The following is a 24,869-nucleotide window of genomic DNA, read 5'->3' as shown; positions in this document are numbered from 1 at the left end:
GGATAGAGAAGTCAGTCATAATGTCCTTCGCTAAATGGTTTCCCAGTAAGGGTTGCTGTAATAGATGAGCAAATCTTTACTGTAGCCACAAAGCCTAGCTTAATGGAGCTGTGGAAGTATGGATATCATAGGAAATACCCCAATGCTTTTCACCCACTTGCCTCTCAGAAATTACCAAGTTGATTTCAGCAATAGAGAGAGAAAAATTAAAGCCTATTTCATATGGGAAATCATCAGCATATCGGTACAAAACAAGCAACAGTTCATAATTTTCTGAATGTTGACCAGCCTTCCTGAAAGAGTCTTCACCTGGATATGAATAGTCCTTGTTTCACTTCTGAATTCTAAGTTTGAACTCCACTTTTCCTTCATACGGATCATGAGGATTGTCGAAACTTACATTTTCTGCAATGATTTTGCACACTATGATAACTTCCTTATTCTTGGGAATGTTGAGGAATTTGACTGCGACTAGTGGGTTGCTATAGTGGGGCTGGAAAGGAAGCACAAGATGGGTAATTATTTTTAGGTTTCCTGAAGTTGTTGGTTTTGTTTGTTTAAGCAGTAAATATAAGGAAAGTAAACATGAAGCATGATTTTAGTAGAGTTAGTATTGGAAACAATCAGTGTTAAGGAAAATCATATCATGTTCCCCCACAAAACTGAGGACCATAGTGAGAAGCTATGCTTCAGATATCTAAGTACTGGGAAGAAATATAAGTTAAGAAACTTTGGTGTTATTTGAGGAGGTTCTAATCTACTCTGGAGAGAATGACATATATAATAAAAGAAAGTATGTTATATAAGTATACCAGAGATCCCTGCCTTGAAGAACTTATAATTTAATCTGGAGGAAATAATGTATGAAAAGAAGTAGGAAATGGGAAAGGTTATGGTGCCTTGGGATATTTTATAGAGGATGTGACATTTGAATTGGACTCTAGAGAGTAAATGGGAATTTGAGAGACAAGGAGAAGGGAAAGACACTTCAAGTATGGAGGACAGTTAGAAGTAGCACAGAGGTATCTCTGTGCTGTAGGGTATTCAGGGACCAGAGTAGTTTAGTTATAAAGTAGTCAAGCTTGTCTAGAGCATAAAATGGTGGGCAATATGAAACAAGGCTAGAAAGGTAGAGAAGTACTAGATTGAGGGCACAAAGGAGTTTAAATTTGATTCACTGAATGGGGAACAGCTAAATTTGTCCAAGGAAAGTCTGCCATTGCTCTGAAGACTGAATTAGGGAAGGTGGAGAGAAGATGAAAACCTATTGAGGTGGGTATTGCCACAGTCTGGAAGTGTGACAAGGAGGGTCTTACTGGGAGAGTCATACTAGGAATAGAAAGGACAGCACAGAAGTCAGGGTCATTTCAGAGGCAGAACCAGTAGGATCTAATGACTGAACGTCAGGACAAGGATATAACCAAATAACACTAAAGAATCAGCTGTGGGCCACTGGTAAATAAGTGGTAGCCACGTGACAAGAAGTACATTTGAGGAGGCTAGGCTTAGTTGTGGACGTTAGGTAGGTGTGCTTTAGTGGAACGATGGAACATCTAAGCAGAAATATCCCATAAGCAATTGAAGACTCAGGTTGCAGGTGATGGGATCAGAACTTGAAGATATAGATGCAGAGATAGGATGCATAGATTATTTTAGTCACAAAACTGAGATTTCTAAAGAAGAGTACCACAAGCATAGTAGAGACAAGTATAAAAACCTCAAGGAGATTCACCTTAAGGATGGTAAGGAGTCAGTGGACAAAACGCTGCTTAGAGAGAGAATAGGAGAATGTTACAAAGCCCATAAGGGGAGAGTATGAAGAAGGAAGTGGTGTTACAATAAGCGTTCATAGAGCCCAGAGAGCGGTTTCAATGAGTAATAACAGGTGCGAAATTTGAGGACGAAATGAGTTGTGATGAAGACATCCAATTTTTGCAGTAGTTGATAATGAAGGGGATAGGATAGGTAAGAGACGAAAACAGACCGTTCTCCCTTCTTTTTAGAGGTGGGAGGATTGTGTATATTGTAGACCCGAATATCGTGTATATTGTTAGACTATTGAGATGTTTGAAAAAATTTTGTTGTCATCTATTTTTTCTATTTTTTTTTGTTTGCTAGGGATGGCCTATTGAGTGACAGAAAGGGAAAAGATATAGTCAGAAATGAAGGTGATGTAGATACAAAATTGAGATATTTTAAGAAGTCAGGGGAAGGCATTTTTAGGACCACCTTAACCCAAACATATTTGTAGACAAATGGGGAGGACCCAGAGTTTGAAGATACCCAAGAGGGAGGAAATTAATGGTTGGAACAAAATGTAGAAGAAGGTAGGGAAGGGTGGGATCCAGGGCCCAGTTAAGGACTTAGTGTTAGTTTAGGTATAGCGATGCTTCTTGTTCTATGGCCAGAGAGGAGGAGAGAGTTGATAGTTGATACTGCTGTGAAGTTTTGGAGAGTGGAGGAGAATAGTTGGAGAAGCCTCAGTCTTTTCCGTGAAGTAAGAGGCTAAGTCATCTGCAAAGTATGGAGGTGCAGTTGAAGACTTGACAAAAGAGGAGTTTGGTAGCATTCATTGGAGAACGCCAATAAGAAGAGGGCATGAGCACATCCAGGGACTGTATGTCATCACTGTAAGTCAGAACTTCCTTCATGAACACAGATCCTTAACAAGCATATAGTTAGTAGCCTTAGTTGCCTCAAGCCAGAGACTTGCCTGTGGCCTCACAGCTAGTAAATGCCAGGTCTGATTCTAATTAAAGCCTTCCATACTCCAAGGTTGGAGCTCTATCTGCTGTGTCAGCTGCCTCTCTAAGAATGTGATGATGTCAGGATAGTAGAAAAGCATGAACTGAAAAATATACCTGTGCTTTTTTCCCATAGTAAGGGAAGTAGTGTAGACTGAAAGTACCATTGGATGGGTAGTAGTCCACTTCTAGAGGTTCTCCCAAGTCTTTGTGGTTCTTTTCCTAAGAGCAAGAAATAAACTTTTAATCCAATTACTTTGGGTAGCAGCAAGTTGCTTCTTTGTCACTTTTATGGTACAGCTTATCAGATAAGTGATCATAGAAATATTGAGTCATTCCTGCAAACTATTTAATCCTTGGAATCAACTTGTGGAATTTAACTGTAATAGTGCTGAGTATACATTTCTGAATAAATTGCCTGAAGAAAACTTCTATTTTGTCATCCTGAGGTACAGACAAGCCAAAATCTGTACATAAGCAAAGAAATTGTTTTTCCACATTTAGGAGTACGTTTTGTTGCTACATGGGAGACCAAGATGCTATAAAATTTCCTTATCACACCTTTTTCAGAATTCATCCATAACTACCTGATTTGGTTTTGCTTTTGTTAACAGGACCAACAAATTTGTCTAGTATTGGATCTGCAGTTTGGAGGAGGAAAAATCAGAAGATATTTACATGCTATCTACTGAAATCTAGAAGCTCTATAACTGTGGGCATTTTTTTGTTAACTTTGTTTTCAACTAATACATGTTGGATAGGTATGTTTAAACTGTTCACCAAAAACCTCGTTTTTAGTTTAAGAAGGAATGCTCCAAGTTTTTAAAAAAGCTAGCAGATGAGGCTCTGATGGGACTAAATATGAATATATTATTGATTCTCTTAATATTATACTCTATATACTTACTGATATTAAGTTGGTAATGTGTGATAATTATTGATAGTGTGAATTCAACTCAACTTCATTTTCATAATCATTCAACAAAAATTAAACACTGACAAGGAATATACCATGTTGAGTATATTAACATTAATATTACATTAATGATAATGTTATAATTACATACCACACAATTATGACATTATATGATAATAATGTTACATATGAATGTTAAACAGTACATTCAGCAAAAGTGAAATAGTACCTTCCTCAAGGTGCTTATATTCTAAAGTAGAGAGACAGTGTGAACGTGTAACTGTGTACAAAATTAATTACAATATCATTTTAGGAGGGTTCTTCATCAGAATTGTGACCAAGCAATGTGAGTATTTCTCTCTAAGCGATCCTATGCCAGATACGTTTGCTAAGCAAGGTAACAGTAGCCAGTTTTTACCCTCATCATCCATGGATTTTTTTTTCTTTTACTGACCTAGCTTGAAACTATATATTAGTACTCTCTTTTTATTTAATTTGTTTTCAGTTTTCAACAGTCACTTTCATAAGTTTTAAATTTTCTCCTCCTTCCCCCCCATATTGTTATCTTTTTGAAAATTGTTTTATTAAGCAAAGTGATAGTTGCAGGAAATGTGAGGTTATTATCACGAATTTGATTCTCTAACAGCATAAACACATTTAAAACCGTCAAGAAAACTATAGTAGCTCCTTTTTTTTTTTTGAAATTGCTTTTTGTCTGAAAGACATGGCTCAAATTGTAGAATTTCAGATTTGTAAGAGGCCTCAGCAATCTTGTCCAAACCTAACCTATACATCTCCCAGCAAATGGTCATGCAGCCTCTCCTTGTGATGTGGTACACAGCAGGTATCTAATAAATGCTTATCGAATTGAAATGTAGAATGCTCCACTTTTTGAGGCAGCCTGTCCCTCCCTTTATGGGTAAGGAAACAGGCGCAGAAAGAGCAAATTACTTTCTCAAGATCAAACAAGATGGTAAGTGACAGCCTCAGTTTGAATCCAGGACCTTCTTAATTAATTCAGTGATCTAGCTGCTACATTGTATTCCCTCTCAGTTTTGAATAGCTTTCATTCAGAAGTTTTTTCCCTTAAGTCAGGCAGAAACACATTTCACTAGAACATGCATTTGCTACTCTCTGTCTTTGTTCTTCAATCTATAGCCAATCAAAACAAGTCTAATAACTCTTATACAAGACATCCTAATAATTAGTTGACAATATCTGTCTACACACTGCCTGCCCCTCCAGCCTTTCCTTCTCCAGGTAAAGTATCCTTTATCAAGGTTGTTTTTTTAATCAGCAAAAATCTGCTTTCTCTCCGAGCTCCCCAATCCCTAATTAAGAAAACAAAATCCCTGTTACAAATATGTATAGTCAAGCAAAGCAAATTCCATATTTGGTTGTGTGTCTCTCTATATATACATACATACATACATACACACGCACACATACGCACACATACATATCTCAGTCTGCACTCTTACATCCTTCACCTCTCTATCCGGAGATGGCTAGCATATTTCATCATGAGTCCTCTAGATTATGGTCACTAATTAGGCTGATTAGAGTTCATAAGTCTTTCAGAGTTTTTTGTCTTTATGATACTGTTTTCTTTGTATAAGTTGTCCTGTTTTTCACTCTGTATCACTTTATAGATCTTCCTCGGTTTCTCCAAAACTACTGCTTTCATCATTTCCTACAACACAAGAGTATTCTCTGATGTTCATACAACATAACTTCCAATTCTTTGCCAACACAAAAAGTGTTGCTTTAAATATTTTTGTGCATCTTTAGAGTTTGTTTTGCTTAGGACAATTCCTCACCAGGTAACGCCTCCTTAGTTATTTTAGATCCTCATGGCATAGGTTCCAGCTCTCTCACTACCTTTGCCATCCTTTTAATGTACTCCAGTTTGCTGACATCTTTCTTAAAATATGGTATCCAGATGTGAACATACAGTTGTCCTCATGTGGTCTGTCTGGGGCTATCAACCCTCTTGTTTTCAACAGTGTTTTGATTAATGTTACCATTGGTCTCATTATTGTCATATTTTTCCTCTAGTTCACTCATCAAGTTTGTGTCATCGATCAGAAAAAATGTATTAAATATCTACTGTTTGCCAGGTATTGTGCTAAGTACTGATCAATGTAGAAATAGGTCTGGAATAGGAAAAGAGTCAGACTTACTAGAAATGTGCAGTCCACCCTGGGAGCAGTATTGTTGTTACTAGGGAGAAAATTGACAATCTAGAAGAAAAAGACATTTCTGTTAAACACATTGAAAATAAGCTACTAATTTTTTCTTAATTTATTATTTTTATTCATGTAAGTTTTTATTTTTATTTACTTGTTCATACTCAGTATGGTGAAGTGGTGTCATGCTACCATAGGAAATCAAATACCACAGACACGTTTTAGGCTGATTCTGAAATCTCTGCTCCATCTTAGTATTGCCAGGTGAGACATTATTTCACTTTTTTTATGTTAAGTTTTTTATATTATTTATTTGTTTTCAGTTTTCTGCAATCTCTTCCATAAGTCTTAGATTTTCTCCTCTTCCCTCCCCAAGACGGCATGCAATCTTATATGGGTTCTACACATACATTCTTATTAAACACATTTAATTAATCAGTCTTTATTATCCCTTTCCTCATGAGCATCACCTTTTAGAAAACAGACAAAAAAGATTTTAAAGTCCCTGAACAGACAGCTGAATAACACAGCAAAACAAATTCTCCCATTAGCATGTTTATTGCATTTTAAGTTCATCTCCTTTCTGTTTAGAGGTGAGTGGTGTGTTTCATTTTCATCCTTATGGACATGTATTTTATATTTGCATTGATCCCAGTTCTGAAGTCTTTTAGAATTGTTTTTTTCTGTAGTGTTATTGTGTATACTGTATTTGCTCTGTGTGGCTAGGTGGTGCAGTGGATAGAGTTCTGGGTCTGAATTCTTGAAAACTCCTCTTGAGTTCAAATCTGGCCTCAGATACTAGTTGTATGACCCTGGGCAAGTCACTTAACTCTGTTTGCCTCAGTTTCCTCATCTGTAAAATGAGCTGGAGAAGTAAATGGCAAACCACTTCAGTATGTCCACCAAGAAAACCTCAAATAAGATCATGAAGAGTTGGACAAAACTGAAACAATGGAACAATAGCCCATAAAAGTCTTCCCAGTTTCCTCGGAAATTGTCCATTTCATCATTTCTTATGGCACAATAACATTCCGTTCCATTCATATACCATGATTGTTTAACCCTTCCCCAATTTCCAGTTTTTGACTACTGTCAGGAGAGATGCTTTAAGTATTTTTGTACATGTAGATCTTTTTTTCCTTTCTTTGATTTCAAGGTAGAAGCCTGGTAGTGGTATAGCTGGGTCACAGGGTATATATGGTTTAGTAAGAAAGTAAGCTTTTTTGTGTGTGTATCCACAAAATGAATGTGTCCATTTCTGCATTTGTATGAAAGAAATGCCTGTTTTAAAAGTTATTTTACTTGTCATTATAGGGGGGGACAAACCCCTCTAAACTGGTTCCCTGAAGGGGCTTTAAATATATAATATTTACATATTTGTGTTTTGTGTTGGAATTGTTGAGTTTCACCAACTTACTATTTACATGTTGTTTGTGATGAGTAATCTTATTTTGTTTTTAAATTCTGAACTTCACAAAGACCATAGGAAAGACTTATTAACTCCATTTTTGTTGAATGATTTGTTTCCAGATAACGAATTAATGAATAACTCCCAAACCTACCTTCAATGGTTAATGGACAGTGTACTTAGCCAAAACTTAGCTAGTCCTTAAAAACTTTGAATATAAATCCCAACTGTCCTTTTTCTACACACACTTTCCACTACTCTGGCCAAAGCAGCCAACTTATCCTCTCTTGATGACACAGATTTTTCTACACCTTTGCTTTTCCTAATTCCTCAAATATTCCTCATTCCACACCTCAATCCAAAATTCTACATATCTGAACTCGAACTGCCCTTCAGGGCCCAACTCAGATTCTTAGCCTTCGTGAAGCCTATCTTGATCACCCTGGGAGGAAATTACGTATTCTTTCGTTGACCTGTATTGCCCATCCCACTTGTTCACATTTAATCTTACCGTCAGGAGGCCTTGTATGTGGTGTAGCAGCAACTTGGACAAGTTGCTTAGCTTATAAGTTTTGTCATGTTCTGACATAATCAAACAGCATCAAATGTTAGTGCTAGAAGGGACCATAGATCATTGAGACCAATTTTCTTTTGAAAATTGGGTATTTTTTTTTCTTTGTAAAAATGAGTTGAATTTGGTAATTTTCCATGGTCTTTTCCAGCTCCAAAAATCTCAGCTTTTTTGATTCTGGAAATCTTTGCATTTATTATTCATTATTCATATACATTATATCCCCAATTAGATCTTAAATTCCTGAAAGGAAAGAAAAATGTTGAACTTGGAATGAGGAGACTGGGTTCAAATCTTGGGCTCTGACACTTGTATAAAATACTTGATTTCGTGGAGCCTCAGTTTTCTCAGCTGTACATAATTCACACACTACTTCCTACCTCTCTGGGTTGTTAGGAGGAAAGTGATTTATAAACCTTAAAGCACAATTTAAATGTGCTCCCCAGCCTCAGTTTCTTTATAAGGTGAGAAGGCCTGAACCAGAGGTCTCTAAAGGCCCTTTAACCCACAACATTTGATTGTCTATAGTTGTTGTTATTCGGTCATTTTCAATCATGTCTGAACTCATGACCTCCTTTGAGATTTTCTTGGCAAAGACACTGGAATGGTTTGCCTTTTCCTTCTCCAGCTCATTTTGCAGTTGGGAAAACTGAGGCTAACAGGGTTAAGTGACTTACCTGTGCTCACATAGCTACTCTCTGAGGGCAGAGATGAGTCTTCCTGACTCCAGATCCAGCACTTTATCCACAGTGTTACCTAGCTGCCTGTTATTATGCCTTAGAAAACTTTTTTGTATCCCCTACAATGTTCCATAAATTGGTTGAGTGTATAATGGTACATCACATATTTGTATATGTTCTATGTCTATATAAACACAAGTGAGGTAAGGACATATATACCTTTTAAACTTTCTTGTATTTTGTGGAATGGTTTTATAAGGGTCTGAATATATTTTTTTTTTATGAAATTATGGTTCTGAGAAATTTTCTCTCTGTAGTATTGGGCAGTGTCAACCACAAGCCACGCACGTCATGGGCACAAGATAACCATTGGTTGATTTTGTTCACTCATAGCAAAGGGATGAAAGAGCAGTGTGGGAGCTAGGATTTTCCCAAACTGAATATGCTTTAACTTGGGATTAAATACAAGGATTCCCATCATTCCATGAACTACCCCTATCTAAAGGAGGAAATTATCCTTGGAATTGAGTCTTAATTCTCATGATTAGCACTGGCCTTTTGGAAACTTGATACTTACCCTATTCATTTTAATGATGAAACATGGTTTTCCTTCCTCAAATCCAAAATTGGGATCTGTCAGGCCTGAGCAATTCTGAAGCATATCTGCTGTGAACTTGCAGGAAAACTTGGTGTGGTTTGGAGCATGAAATTCTTTCTGAATGAAGTACTGCCCAGATGAGCAGTTTATATTTTCCTCTTGTGCTTCCGGAGAGTAAGCTGTAGTAGGATGACAGTTTGGCAAACAATGAATTTCACCAGCCTCAGCACTGGTGGAATGAACTGCCTTATTAATATATTTTATTATATTATGTTATGTTACATTATATTATAAATTATATAAACCTTATATAATTTGTGTGTTGTATATAATAAAAATAAATATATTATTATAAGTTATACAAAATATATAAATATATTATAAATTATATACTTTTTATATTATATATTGCTTGTCTGTGTACCCCCTTCCTCTCAATTTATAACTCTCACTTAGAAGTGCCTGTCTTAGCTCACTCACTGAGGAAGAAGGATTTTCAATCAGAATGACATTAAATTTCATACAATGTTAAGTTACCCTTGGAAATTTCACAACAGAGATTTTCTTTAAAAAAAAAAAAAGTTGTTTTTTTGTTCCACATACCTATGAGGTCACAGGTCCAAACCCAAAATGGGAGGAGAGATCAAATCCATTCAAAGATAAGTCATAGTAGAATATGACTTGGATTTTATTAATCTATTCTCAGTTGCCCAAAGAGCTTCCAATTCTGATGTCCCATTTAGCCTCATGAGGTCTGAGAGGATGGGTGAGTCCACCTTTCATGAGGAGATGGATTTGCCCAAAGTCACAAGGCATGTCATCGAAAGGTCTGAGACATCGATACAGGTCGATATGTAGTAGACATAGACATAGACATACACAGCTGTCTACACGTGCAAATCAAATGAAGCATCATCTTATAAGCCTGACCAAAAAAATCCCCCCAACTGTTGCCTGAAATATCCTCATTATTAGGATGATTCCAGGGGAGAAAAATTAAATGCCTCAATGTTTTACGTGGACATATGAAGTCCAGGTCTAGAGAGAGGTGGTAGAGAGGATAGAGCACCAGACCTGGACCTTAGAGACTTGGGTTTGAATTCCTCCTCAGGTCATTATGGGCTTTGTTCTGGTGAGCAAGTCATTTGTCCTCTCAACCTCAGTTTTCCTCATCTATAAAGTGGGGGTAATAATACATGTGAAGAATTTGGCTTCTTTGTTATTTTCCCTCTTGAAATGTCAAACACACAAAAAAGGTTTTTACTTTACCTGACAAAAATGTGTGAAGTGTCTTGGTAAGATCTTTCCAGGAAGTATTATCAGAAACATTGTAGAAGATTTGTAGACCTCTTTCACCATAAACATCTGGCCTTAATGTCACCCCTAAGGGGAAAAGACAATGCTCTTCTTAAAACATGAACTCAGTCCTGTAAGCCTACACCAGAATAATAGGGAGAGATGGGAAGCAGCGATGTACTTATCTTCTTGATGAGGATTCATCACATGGATTGCTTTGTCCCAGATTTACTCAATAATCATCTGCAGAAGCTGGGATAAAAACCTTAGCACCCCCTGAGCAGAAACAGGCTTCCTCTCTTCATGTGTTTCAGGGGATTTAATTAGGTTTAAAGACAGCTTGAATGGGACCACAACCTGATTGAAACACAGTGTTTGCTTCTAAAAGCACAATATAAATGTGTTGTTATAATATATCATATGATATATTATCATTGTCATCCCCAGGGAGCTAGGTGGGACAGTAACACTTGAAGTCAGAAAGACCTGAGTTCAAGTTCAAATTTTGATTCAGATACTTACTAGCCATGTGACCCTGGGTGAGTCATATAACCTCTCCGTGCCTCAGTTTCCTCATCTGTAAAATGGGTGTTATAATAGCACCCACCTCTCAGGATTATTGTGAGAATCAAATAGGACAACATGTAAAGTGTTTTATGTATCTTAAAGCAGCACGTAAATGCTGGCAGTTACTAACATCAAGCACAGTGATCAGTGGGTATATATACTTAGAGAACATACTATGATAGATAAGGACAGCTTGAAATATATGTACAGCTAGTTCTGGGCCTGAGGTATGTTCATCCCTTACAAAGCGACTGTGAGAGAGGTCCTTATGTATAGTAAAATCTTCACGACTATTTACTAAATCAAGTTGGCCATGTCTCATTTGCCTTTTCTGCTGCCCCTGGAGTATCTCTTTTCTCCTAACTGTAGTTTCCACTTCTTATCTTAATCTACTATGGATTAGTAACTGAATTTGCTAGAGCAGGAGAGGAGCATTGAGGGAGGAGGGAATTCCTCCTAATTCATTAATAATTCACTCCCAAGTGACACCATGTTTGTTGTTCAGATGTTTCTTTTTGACCCCATTGGTGGATTTATTGGCAAAGATGCTGGAAGGATTTGCCATTTCTTTCTCCAGCTCATTTTACAGATGAAGAACTGAGAGGCAAACAAGGTTAAGTGACTTGCCCAGGGTCACACAGCTAGCAAGTGTCTGAGTTCAGATTTGAATTCAGGAAGATGAGTCTTCCTGACTCCAGGCCAAGCACTCCATCTAGCGGGCCACCTAGCTGCCCTTAAGTGACAGACACAGCAGACTTAAATTCAGGCAGATCTGACTTCGAATTCTACTTTAGACATATCCTAACTGTGTGATTCTGGAAAAGTTATTTAATAATTATTATTCCTAACAAATGCAAGAAGCATTTCTTCAGCATCTACTATGTGTCAAGTACTGTGATAGGTACAGGTGAACACAGTGACAAAAACAAAACAATCCTGGCTCTCAGTAAGAAAAAAGGCAAACATTTATACGGCGCTTTAATGTTTGCAAAGTGGTTCGTGTATAGTGTCTTGTGTTTGCCCTTGGTTCTCAAAGGGGACCATGACGTTAACATGATGACATGACTTGCAGTTGACTTAGATCTGAGTGAGGGAGGTCTGACAGTGTCCTATACTCCTGTGGGATAGGTGTAACCATTATCCCTGTTTTACAGATAATGTCTTTGTGCCTCAGTTTCCTCATCTACAAAATGGAGGCAGGGGGAACTAAATAGATTCTAAGGTCCCTTGCAATTCTAAATCTGTGATCCTAGTACTTGCCCTCACTCACAAAGTAAGTGTCTGAGGCAACAACTAAACCAGGCCTTCCTGGCTTCATGCCCACCACTATCTGCCATGCCATGATGCTTTCTTGCATCCCCTGCTAGCTTATATTATATTGAAGGCAGGTAAAATGGACACACATAAATACTAGGTGGCACGGTGGGTAGAGCGCCAGATGTGGAGTCAGGAAGAGTTCAAATCCGCCTCAGACACTTACTAGATATGTGACTCTGGGCAAGTCACTGAATCCTGTTTGCCTCAGTTTCCTCATCTGTAAAATGAGCTTTGGAGAAGGAAATGCCAAACCATTCCAGCATCTTTGCCAAGAAAACCCCAAATGGGGTCACATAGAGTCCGATTCGACTGAAATGACTGAACGATAACAACCAAATACAAAGCAGGGACAATATAAATACAAAGTAATCTAAAATGGTGAGAGGAAGCACCAACTGCTAGGAAAATCAGAAATGGCCTCTTCTAGATCACCCTTCAGATGCTTCCACTGGCTGCATTTTAGCCAATGTCCGGTTCCTAGCCCCCCGCCCCAAGATCCTTCTCAATTTCTCTACTCCCCCTAGAATCCTATGGCAGATTCGAATTACCATCTGTTTACCCAATATCTCTGTAAAGCTTGAGTTGCTGATGGAAACCTCGCTGTGACAGTTTTAACAATAAACACCCACAGGGTTTTCAGTTCTACCTGAACATCCTATTGCTCACAGCAATTAGGACCAAGTTTTTCTTGCCCTGTATCTGTCAGTAAATCCTTGGTAGGCTTTGACCTCCCAGATTCCTCCCTCTCCTTTAGCAATAAACCTAGGTAGTGGAAGGAATATTGGCCTGGCTCTGGAGATACTGGTTCTCCCAGTTTGGTTTAGTTTTATTTTTACATTGGATAAACAATATTAATACCTACCATTATATAACCCCATTATAATAACATTATAGTTACCATATGTATACCATTATATAACACAACTACCAACACAATGCTTTAAGATTTGCAAAGTGCCTTATATACATAACTTTAACTCTTGTTCCTCACACAACTGTGGGAAGTAGATGGCGTTGTTATCCCGATTTTCCAGATGAAGAAATTAAAGAACAAAGCTAATTAAGTAACTTGTCCAGGATCACAGCTAGAAATTGTTGCCGTAGGATTTGAACTCAGGTTGGCCTAGGTCCACTGTGCTACCTGTAAGCCCAAATGGATAAATTCCCTTTTTTTAATTTTCCCCCTTTGTAAAAGAAGAGTAGTGGTATGTAACCCTGAGAATAAATTAAATGATAGGTTTTTAAGGTGTTTTGAGTTGAGATAAAATAGGTCATTTTGATGACATGAAATCAGAGTAATGCAAATGAAAAATTACTGAGATTTCACCTCCTATTTATGACCAAATATGGGGCTAGTTAATGTTGAAGGAACTGTGTGGATATGTTGTTGATAGAGCCATGGATTGGTCTAAACATTTCTGAAAAACAGTTGGGAATTGTGCATGTGTGTGCGCGCGCACGCATGCGTGCATTTGAGGATTGGAGGGGAGAGAAGTAACTAAAATGTTTATACATTGATCTTTTTTCAGTAACCTTTTCTATAAGTCTTTTCTCCATTAATGCACCCTACTGGCCAGTCTCTCTTTTTTTTCCAATTCATCTTTCATATCACTGCCAAAACAAATCTTCTAAAGCCCAAACTGGGTAATACCTTTACTCTAGAGTAAAATAGAAAATCCTCAGCCCAGCATCTAAAGCCCTTCACAGTGTGGTTCCAGGCTGCCTGTCCAGATTTACTTCCCATTGCTCACCTTCAGTTACACCATGTTCTAATGAAAAACACCGACCTGCCCTTCCTTGATTCAGCATCCATCTCTCACCTCTCTGGGCTGAATGAACCCTCCTCATTCCTGAAATAAACTCCTGCCTCACCTCCACCTTTTAGAATCTCACTTCTTTCAAGACTCAACTGACATGTGGTCTCCTAATAGTCATCCTTTCAATATTCTCTTACTTTTTGTTCTTTTTCTCAAATAATCATGTTGAAATGTTGTATTCACCCCCACCCATCTCCCAGTATAATTTAAACTCTGATAATAATAGGAACGTTTCCTCATTATCTCCAGCTCATAATATAGGACTTAATAAATATTTGTAGTTACTAAGGTGTGCAAGAATTGCATTCTGCTTGAGGGAATTCCCATCACATCAAACATAATCACAGCTTGTGTGATCCAGGACCGCAGGTCTGGATCTGGAAAGAGATTTCAGAGGCTATCGAATTCAGCCCCCTCATTTTGCAGAGGGAGAAACTGAGGCCCAGGGAGATGATGCAATTTACCCAAGGGCACACAAGTTGTAAGAACCAAAGGTCGGATGCTTGAAACATTGGACTGTGAAAGTATTAATTGGTGATAATAAAGTAGAACAGAATTTGCAAATGATTTTTCCATTGAATCAAGTTCCAAGGCCCATCTGACCTTAACCCAGTTACCCCCAGTTACCCAGTTACCTATTTCCTCATTTAGAAAATGAAATGATTGAAACAGGTAATGTCCAAGAACACTTTCAACTCTGTATCTTAGGATCCTGTGAGAACCAAGCAAAGGGCTTTGAAAAAATTGAGCAGGGAGGGATGGATAGGTCACTCTGGATAGGTGGGAGAAGACCGTTCTGTGCATCGTCCAGGATCTCTGTTTTGTTCATTAGGTGTCTACTCACTTGCTTTTCAAGTATGCTTTTCTGCTGTTTAACAAACATTTGATAACTGCCATATAGGATTTAGAGCTGAAAGAGACTTTGGGGGGCGGAAAAGAGAACCTTAGAAAATGAATCATCCATCTTTTTTATAAATGAGGCAACCGGGACCCAGAGACGTGTGAGGCATTGTGCTACTTGTCAGAGACAAAGAGGAAAGTGGGCACAGTGCCTGCCAGGAGTTTATTAAAAAATTGGGGTTTGGGGGAAGAGGGCATAAAATGGAAAGATGTAACAGCTACACAAACATAATGCAACATGGAAGGTCATGGGGCAAAGGAGAAGAAGCATGAAGACTTGGAAAGAAGATTGGATGTTGAGTTGGAGGACCTGGGTTCAGATACTGTCTCTGCTGCTTGCTATTGGTTTGGCCTAGTTCCCCCAACTGAGTCTCAGTTTTCTTCTCTGTAAAATGAAAGGGTTGAACTAGATAATCTCTTAGGGCACTTCTAGCTGCAGAGCCAAGTAGACTGTGAGGAAACATTTGAGGAGAGCTCAGAGGATCCTGGACCTAGGACTGCAAAGGACCCCGGAAGCCATCTGGTCCAGCCCCCTCATTTTACAGGTAAATAACTAAGACCCAGAGAGACTGACTTGCCCAATGTCACACCGTTAGTCAGTAGCACTCTGCCTTCAAATCCAATGCCCTTTCTACTAACTGGAAGGGTGACCTTTAGGGGTGAGGGTGCGTGTGTGGTGGGGAAGGTGTTTTTTTGTGCATAGTTGAGTTATCTCTAAGATAATAACAGCTAGCGTTTCTATAGTGCTTTAGAGTTTGCAAAGAGCTTTACAAATATTAACTCATTTTATCTTCACAAGATAAAAGGAGGCAGGTGCTATTATCACTCTCATTTTTCAGATAACAAAACTGAGGCAAACAAGGTACATGACTTGCCAAGGGTCATAGCTAGTAAGGGTTTGAGGTCAGATTTGATTACAGGTCTAGCACTCTATCTACTGCACTGCTTAGCTGCACCAATGTGATGCAGTATACTGTGCTTTGATGATATGATATAATAAGATGTAATGTAGTGTAATATATATATATATATATATATATATATAATACACAATATAGTGCTACTTTTGTGAGGTCAAAAATAGTTCTGCGGGATAACAGAAATAGTGTTTTTCTCTTTAAGTCAGGAGCCCTGAGTCCTAGCCCTACTGTCTTTAACTAACTGTAACCGGCTGCTATTTCTGGAAAGGACTACCTCTGGTTCTTACTGTGTGACTTTGAGCAAGTTGCTTAACTTCCTTGGGTCTCAGTTTCCTCACCTGTAAAATGATGGTCTTTGAAGTCTCTTTCAACTAGGTACAATCTGTGACTTAATTGGGCTGGGCCTTAGTTTTCTCATCAGAAAAATGAGGAAATTGGTTCAAATGATCTCCAGAATCTATTCTAACTATAACAATTCTAGGATTCTCTGTCTCTGTTAGCTCTGAGTTTTGTTGTACCAAGTGAAGCATCACCATGCTGGGGTGGGGATGGGGATAAAAGTGAGCAGTTCATAAAATGTACCTAAGTACTGATTCTCTATTGTAGGGCAGCTGGACCCTGTGACGTCCTTGATCCAGGATGAGTCCTTGTGAATCCCCTGTTGGCTGACCGTGATGCTATTAAAATAAGATGTGACTCCAGTGTCCAAAATTAAAACTTCTATACATTTTTTTTAAAAAAGCATTATATTTTCTAGAAAATCATAATGACCACACTTATCCCCCAAGAAGTGGTGGGGAACTATGAATGTGAAATACTATGTACGATGTCACATATGGTGGTCTGCTTTGGTAAATTGTTATATTCTTATTTTTATTTCTTGTTTAAGGGCTTGCTTTCTAGAAGGGGAAGGTGGAAGGGCATATTGGGTGACGTAGATGATGTGAAAACAAATACATCAATAAAATTTATTTTTAAAAAGATCATATTTAAACCTGTTTGGGGGGCCACGTTTGCACGTGTGCAGGTTAAAATATACGGCACTTTGAAAGAACATTTTTTTTAAGAGTATAAGTAGAATTAAAGACAAGCCCCTGAGCAGGGGGGAGCTTCCCTTAGCACTGTGTCCAGCATTTTGTTGATGGTTTGATGAGAGCATAAATACCGTAATATGCAGGTGCTATGATTCTGATCGTTTACACAATAAATAAAAGAATCAGGATCCAAAGAAGTTTTAGTGAGAAATGAGTTAAATCCAACCTCATTGAATGGATCGATTGAAGATAAAAAAGAGTACAAGCAGATCTAGAACCAAATTATGATTTTTGATCCTATTTGTGACTTCCGGTGCAGAGGCTCTGTCCACTACAGAAGAGCAACCGCTTTGCAGCCTGTAGTCTCAGAGAATTCCTGGGGCTGAGAAGTTCAATGATCAGCCCTGACCCACATAGTCTCTATATCAAAGTTAGGACTTGACCTAGGCATCTAGGTGTCACAGAGTGCTGGGCCTGCGACCTGAGTTCAAATCCATCCCCAGGCACTTACTAGCTGTGTCAGTATCAGCAAGTCACTTCATCTCAATCTGCCTCAGTTTCTTCATCTGTAAAATGGAAATTGTAATAGCCCCTACCTCCCAGGGTTATAAGGATAAAATGAGATAACGTTTGTAAAGAGCTATCAATAAATGCTAGCTATTATTGTTCCTGACTCTGAGGCTGGCTCTAACTGGCCTCCAGATAGAAATAAATAAATTAATAATCTATACTTTTTTTCCTTTTTTTGAATTGAACCTGTTTGTTGATATAGGGCACTCTTTTGCCACTGTGGTTCAGAATCTGTTTTGTATCTTATACTCAAGAGATCTGCCTGGAGCACTGTGAGGTTAAGTCAAGTGTCCAAGGTCACTAGTATATGTCAAAGGAGGGGCTTGAACACAGGTGGAAGGCCAGCTCTCCACTATGCCAAGCTGTTTGTCACATATACATGTATTTAAATACATACATTAAAATTCCATGTCTACATGCGTATGTGGGGCACTTTTTAATGGAAGTCATACAGAGATGAGATTTAATTCCCAGAAGTCCTCAGCAATAAACAATAAGGTTAATGGCGTCACTGCCAGTTGATCTCCCCCTTTCTAACTTCTTTTTGTATTTACACTCTGTCTTATTCTCTAATGGCTTTCCTGGTATTACTCTTTTCTCCCCAGCTAGATTATAAGCTCTCTGAAGCATACAGACTTTCTATTTCTTCTGCTATGCCCAATCTATGTTTTTCCCCATCCGACCCTGCTTAAAATGTAAGCAAGAAGAGACGGGAAACTAGGAACTGCAGGAAATGAATTAATGGTACTGGGCACACAGGCGGTACATTATAAATAGCTGATTGACAAATTAATTGATATTCTGGACCTAACTGTATCTGATCATGTTTTTTCTAAGGAAGAAGACCCTGGAGGCTAAGCCCTGCTTCTACCATTGGCTTTGCCATGGGGGTAAACATCTCAGGAATTCAGATGTCATTGTAAATTATATATTTTTGATATTGGGTTGAAACGAGTCATCATATTTACCTGGTGACTTTAATTGATCTTGGTAGTCTGGTGTGTACGGATCTATTGTACACATTAAAATGTAGATGGCAAGGGCAAACAGCCCACTCATCACCACGTAGAAGGCCACATAGTAAAGACTAATCCACACTGTAAAGAGAAAAAAATAAGGTTAAAAGTAGCCAGCACTATTAATTTGGTCCCTGTTGCTTTGCTAGGCAAGCTATGGAATTAGCCAGGTAAATGTGCTAAAATCAGCATAGTTAAATAATGTGTTAGGCTTTATAAAGACCTTCCTCCACAACCACCTTAGGAGCTGTTAATTCAAGAACTCCATTGTACAGGTAAGGAGATGAAAGCTAAACTGATGGTCATGTACCTATTAGAGACCAAATATAAATCCACCTCTTCCCATAACACCACTTTACTGCCTACCCTTAAGGAATGGCCTTGAATTTCTTGTATGTTAACTCAATGTCAACTCAAGGGGAGTGTAAGTTAGAGGAAGGTCAAAGTGACATCGATTAATATAAGGGGATTTTGATCCCAGGCAGACTAGTTAGGCATCTACCCAACAAACCTTTGCGCTAATCTGAAATTTTTGTACTTTTCCAGGGGAGAGGATGAGAATGGTAGGTGCTTGCCACTGTGGAAAATTTGGCATCCTGAAAATTTGCCCAACCTGCTTTATAGATTTCATCCAACCCTGCTTAAAGGATGAGCAAGTAGGTCTGATAAGTACTCTGATATTTCAAAAGAGACATTATATGGGAGGATTTGATTTTCCTGTTTTTTAAAATATCCAGATGAGTAGGTTTGGGAGTGTTTGTTTTTGTTTTTCATTCTCTTGGTTTGTGACTAAATCCTGATCATTTAGTTACTTGGGGTGATCATACCTATATCTTAAAATTTTTGAATAAATAAAAAAAATTGTGTTAAATCAGATATTCTTTTTTTCCTACAAAGAACTGAAGCTTTATGTGGTAGAATATAACTTTCTGTTTGTTATAATTTTCTAGATAAGGTAATAAAAGGACTCCAAGCTTTTCTTTCCTTCATAAATTGCCATGTGACTGGGTGTGGGCACCAGTCAGTGACTCAGTCTCTCCAATGGCCCAGAGCAGCATTAAAAGTCAGGAGCCAAATGAATGAAAGTGTGGGAGGAGGCAAAAGGAGCAGGACAGATGAGCCACAACTTAGCACCATATATTTAAAGCTTGTGTTTGTATTCCGGTTTTACTCCCCTAACTGGCTGATCCACTCTAGTTACGTCTGAACCTCAGTTTTCTCATCTGTGATGTAGGGATCAAAATACTGACCTGTCTCAGATTATTTAAAACACTGTGAAAAAGGAACGTTGATAGTTCCTTTTGTCACAGAAATGTTGACCAGTGGTGATAACAGCACTCCTCATTCACCATGTGCCAGGCCCTACGCTGGCTAACCACACAGAGCTAAAACCGAAACTGGCGTGCACTCTAGGAATTTCTGTCTAAAATATTGTCATGACTTTGTCCTTCAGATTAATGTGCAAAGGCAGACGTTTCCTGTGCCCCTCAAATCAGAATGTAATCTTCTTGAGTCATTTTTGTCCTTCTATACCAATGCCTTGCACATAGTAGGCAGTTTAATAAATGCTTGTTGATTGATTTCACGCTGACCTTCGGTCTTGTGACCCAAGCCCCACGATGGCTTTTTGTGCCCAGGAATGCTACTTTCAATTTATTTGTTGGATTGTTACAATTTTTTATGAAATAGATGTTGGCCTCCCTCCAAGGACAGCTCTGTCAGTTCAGTTACAACAAAGAACTAGGAAAAAGAATTCTGATTCCTTGGAAGCCAATACCAGTTCATAACTGTGACAGATAACAGTTAAATGATTCCTCTGATCATAAAGTCACAAATTTAGATCTGGAAGGATGTTAGAGAAAGAACATTAATTTTATAGATGAAGAACTGAGGCCTAGAAAGATTAGGTTGCTTGCCCATGGTCATATAAGTACATGGCAAAATTGGAATCCAAATCTAACTGCCTTTCCCCTGTATAACATTAACTAGTGTTCACAAAACTAGCTTGAGTCTCATGACTCCCAGGGCACAAGATTTTGTACCAGAGTGCTTTCTCTTTCTATATAATACATAAACCAAGCGGAGCAATCATGCTGTGAAGAGAAACAACTTTGAAAGACAAACCATGATTTCAGAGTACTGATGATAAAGCATTCTACTAGCCACCTCCTGATGGGTGATGGACTGGCAGGGCAGAGTAAGGTGTATATTCTCAGTCAGACCAATGTAGGGATTTGTTTTTGCTCAACTATCCACATTTGTTACAAGGGTTTTCTTTTCTCTCCCTAGTTGGGAGGGGTGAAGGAAAAGGGATTATGGAAAAAGTAGCAGAAAGGCAGGGCAGCTAGGTGGTGCAGTAGATAGAGCTCCAGGTCTGGAGTCAGGAAGACATGAGTTTAAATCTGACCTCAGATACTTACTAGGTGGGCTTGAGCAACTCACTTGACCCTGTTTGCCTCAGTTTCCTCATCTATACAATGAGCTGGAGAAGGAAATGGCAAACCTCTCCAGTACCTTTGCCAAGAAACCCCAAAATGGAATCAGGAAGAGTCAGATATGACTGAAATGACTGAATAACATAAAGCAGAAAAGAAGGAAGGGAGAGAAAAGAGACCGAGCATTTGAAAAAATGCATAGAAGAGACAAGAAGGAAGGCCAGAAAGAGTCATGGACAAGTAGGGCAACTTTGGAAGTTACATGCTGTGTATAACCTATATCTGTTTGCTTTTGCTGCCTCAGGGAAGGGTGAAGAGGGGAAGGGAGAAAAAGTTGGAACTCAAAATTTTGTGGAAGTGAATGTTGAAAATTAACTTTACATGTAATTGGAAAAAAATAAAATACTGTTAAGGAAAAAAGTAACGTGCTGAATTCATTACATACTTAAAAGGAAAAGCAAACTCTACATAAGAGATTCACAGTTTCATGTACGTATAGGAATGTCCATTTTATTGGATATTTGTTAAGTTTAGAAAAAAACTGAGATTCTACAAATATAATTTTTTAAAGAGGAGAGGAAGAAATGTGATCAACAGGGGGGTCCCCCAAATGGCTTATGGACCAGACCTGTGATGGCATTGGTATAACTAACACCTGAACAAGGAAACTCCCTTCACCAATGGCGGTGGTGCAATTTATAGTCTTAATTTCTTGGTGAACTGAGAAATTAAGTGACTTTCCCGAGGCACACTGCTTGTGTGTGTCAGAGGTGACATTTGAACTCAGGTCTTCCTGGTTCTAGGATCGACTGGCTATCCATGATGTCAAGCTGCCTCTTATAGTTGTCTCTCTAAATTACACCGCTATAAGACGACCCTATTCTCTTCAAACCAGGGGATCTGTGTCCTATGTCCAAAGAAATATAGTTGTTTTTCACTCTTATCTGACTCTCCATGATCCTATTTGAAAATGTCCTGACAAAGGTACTGGAGTGGTTTGCCATTTCCTTCTCCAGATTATTTTACAGATGGGAGAACTGAGGCAAAAAGAGTTAAGTGATGCGCCCAGGGTCACCTAGGTGGTAAGCGTCCAAGGCCAGATTTGAACTCAGGATTGTCCTGACTTCAAACACTCTATCCACTGTGCCACCTAACTGCCTGAAGAAATATAAGGAAATGCTTTAATCAAAGGATTATCTGTCTGGGGTTGGAAAAGTCTTCCCCTGTTGATGTTATAATGTTTTTTTTTACTCAAACAATGGAAAGAATGCTAGATTTGAAGAGGACCTGGGTTCTTATTCTAGCTCTATTAAGTACAGTCTGTGTCACTTTGAACAAATCATTTCTGGGCCTCAGTTACCTTATCTGTAAAATGAGTAAAAATTGAACAAAGTGTCCTTCTAGGGTCCCCTCGAGCTCTGTGCCAGGCTCTGAGTCCAACAATGGGGACACAAAGATAAAATGGAAATTGAGTTTTCCTTGGCTACCAGTTTGGGGGTCTCTCCTCAGTCTGTTTCACCCTGAGAACGTTTCCACCAGACCCACTGAGGCCGGGGCCTGCTTGGGAGCCGTCAGCCAGTCCCAGACCGGCAGCTGCGTTCCCATGACATCGCAGTGGGAGTGCCTGACACCCTGAGGCTTCTGTGGGTAGCTGGGGGGCGGCTGATCAGTTTAAGCCCGCATTTTCAGGAGCTGCCTGGTGGTGGCTCTGCCTCTGAGGGTGGAGCAGACAGCCTCTTCTTCCTGTGCAGCTGAGCAGCTGTCTCCAGGGGCTGACCTCAGATCACATCACCCCGGGAACTAATCTGCAAAATGGCTGCCAGCTCGTTTAGATGAGCTCAACCCTTCTTTAAATAACAGCTCGGGTCAAGAGATAATTCTCTTTTCTCCCCTCTCCTTTCCTCCCCCCTCCGTCTCCACCAGAGGATGTGGGGTGAAAGCAGGCCAGTGGCTCATTGTGCAAAGGTCACCTAATGTCAGTAAGCTGAGGGAAAATGGAATCATTTTTAAATAATGGGAGAAACAATTCCCAGATGTTTGTGGCAGAAATGGCTCCCCCTAATTCCACATTCTAACTGGGATGGGAAGTGTCTGAGGGATTTTGTTTAGCGCAGTCCCTTTGTATGGGAGGCAGGAAAAGTCTGTCAAATTGTTGAATTGAAATTAGGAAGTCTGTTCCTAAGCCATAATTATTATGTGATCCAAATCCTGTTGCTTAAAGACAGTAGGGAATATTGTAGGGGTGGGGAACCTGTGTCCTCAGGGTCACATGTGGCCCGCTAGATCCTAAAGTGCGACCCTTTGACTGAATCCAAACTGCACAGAACAATCTCCTCAATACAAAGATTTGTTCTGTAAAACTTGGACTTGGTCAAAAGGCCGCACCCAAGGACCTAGAAGGCCACATGTGGCCTCGAGGCTGCAGGTTCCCCACCCCTGGAATGGATCAGTAGCTAAAATAGGTGAATTTTGTCTATGTGACCCTGGGCAAACTGCTTAACCTCTCGGTGGCCTTGAAGCTCCTGATTTGCATTGGTAGCTTTTCCTCATACACAAATTCTTGATTCCAGTGGAATCACTGGTCCAGTTTGTATCTGCCAAATCTTGACATAAGACTTTCAGGTTAAACTTAGTGTGAAGACACACAGAGAGGCAGCAATAAATGTGAAACAGGACAGGTATGGTGGGGCCTACTTCTCACTCTCAACCCTGTTCAAGGGCAGTTCCAAGGATTTGTAAAACACGGTTCCAGGGAGTGAGGGAGAGAGCAGTGCAAGGAACAACACTGAGCTTTGTATTAAAGAGGGAGACTGAGTCTGGGAGATGATGAGTTCAGTTTTCGATGGGTTTGAGTTGTTGAGACAGGCAGTAGAGTTATGTAATAGGCAATTAGAAATGAGATGGCAGAGAGACACAGAGAGAGAGACAGAGACAACGAGAGAAACAGAGAGAAAGAGATAGAGAGAGAGAGGTCAGGACCAGACACAGGTTTGGGATCCTTCTACAAAGGCATAATGGTGGAAATTATGAAAGTGGATGACATTACAATGATATCATCGTCAAGAGACAAAAGGAGGACTAAGGATCCCACTGGTGGACACGGAGGAGGAAGGGAACCTTGTGAGAGACAGAAGGATCTGTTGTGGGAGAGGAAAATCAAGAAAATAAGTCGAATGTCATAGAAGTCAATGAAGATAAGTATATTCAAAGAGAGGAGGTGGTCAATAACATTACTGGTAGAGTTTCCTCATTCAGTAGTTCCTGATACCATTGGAATCAACTGCTGAAAGATCAAGGAATATGGGAACTCAGAACTAGCTGGTGGATGTGGCCCTTTGGAGATCATTTGAGAGCCTGGTGTCAGCAGAGTAGTGAGGGGAGGGGTGTATGCCATATTATAAGGAGCCCAACAGTGAAAAGAGAGGGGGGACCTGAGTATATTCGTAGGGAGACAGAAAGGAGCCCATGGAGAGACCAGATACATCGTTATTCAAGAAAGACTAATCACTTTCTACCTTGTCTCCTTTGGTGTTGTTAAGGTGCCATGATGCAGTGGTGAGAGCACTAGACTGAGGGTCAGAGGGTCTGAGTTTGAATCATAGTTTCTACCACTGTCTGTGTCACTATGAACAAACTGTTCAATCTCTCTGGGCCTCAGTTTCCTCGCCTGTAAAAGGAAGCTTGCACAGCTTTTGTTAGGACACCTTCCTCTTCCTCACCCATACATAGAATGCCCCCCCTGGACTTTGGGAAGAAAACCTGCTGCCAATTGCACATACCCCACTTGGACAAGGTTCTTCCCAACAGCTGCCCTGTGTCTGAATTCCAGCAGTAGTGGCGGAATTCTTCCATCCGTTGACTGCAGGTCTTTTTTTCTTGTAAAGCTGCCAT

The 24,869-nt window shown here is 39.4% G+C and overlaps 1 protein-coding gene across 1 annotated transcript; it reads right to left on the bottom strand.

The window, feature by feature from the left end:
- Positions 1-24,869, bottom strand: ATP4B (ATPase H+/K+ transporting subunit beta). The gene is made up of 7 exons (XM_072621889.1): positions 24,758-24,869; positions 18,496-18,624; positions 10,376-10,489; positions 9,086-9,285; positions 5,844-5,903; positions 2,862-2,966; positions 1-493 (listed from the first exon to the last, which is right to left on the bottom strand). Exons 1-7 carry the CDS (start codon positions 24,867-24,869, stop codon positions 332-334), a joined length of 882 nt encoding a protein of 293 aa, XP_072477990.1. The 3' UTR covers positions 1-331.

The sequence above is a fragment of the Notamacropus eugenii genome, chromosome 6 (genome assembly GCF_028372415.1).
Source record: "Notamacropus eugenii isolate mMacEug1 chromosome 6, mMacEug1.pri_v2, whole genome shotgun sequence".
Classification (NCBI taxonomy): Eukaryota; Metazoa; Chordata; class Mammalia; order Diprotodontia; family Macropodidae; genus Notamacropus; species Notamacropus eugenii.
The sequence above is the reverse complement of the archived record's forward strand: the minus strand, read 5'-3'. Positions and strand labels throughout refer to the sequence as shown.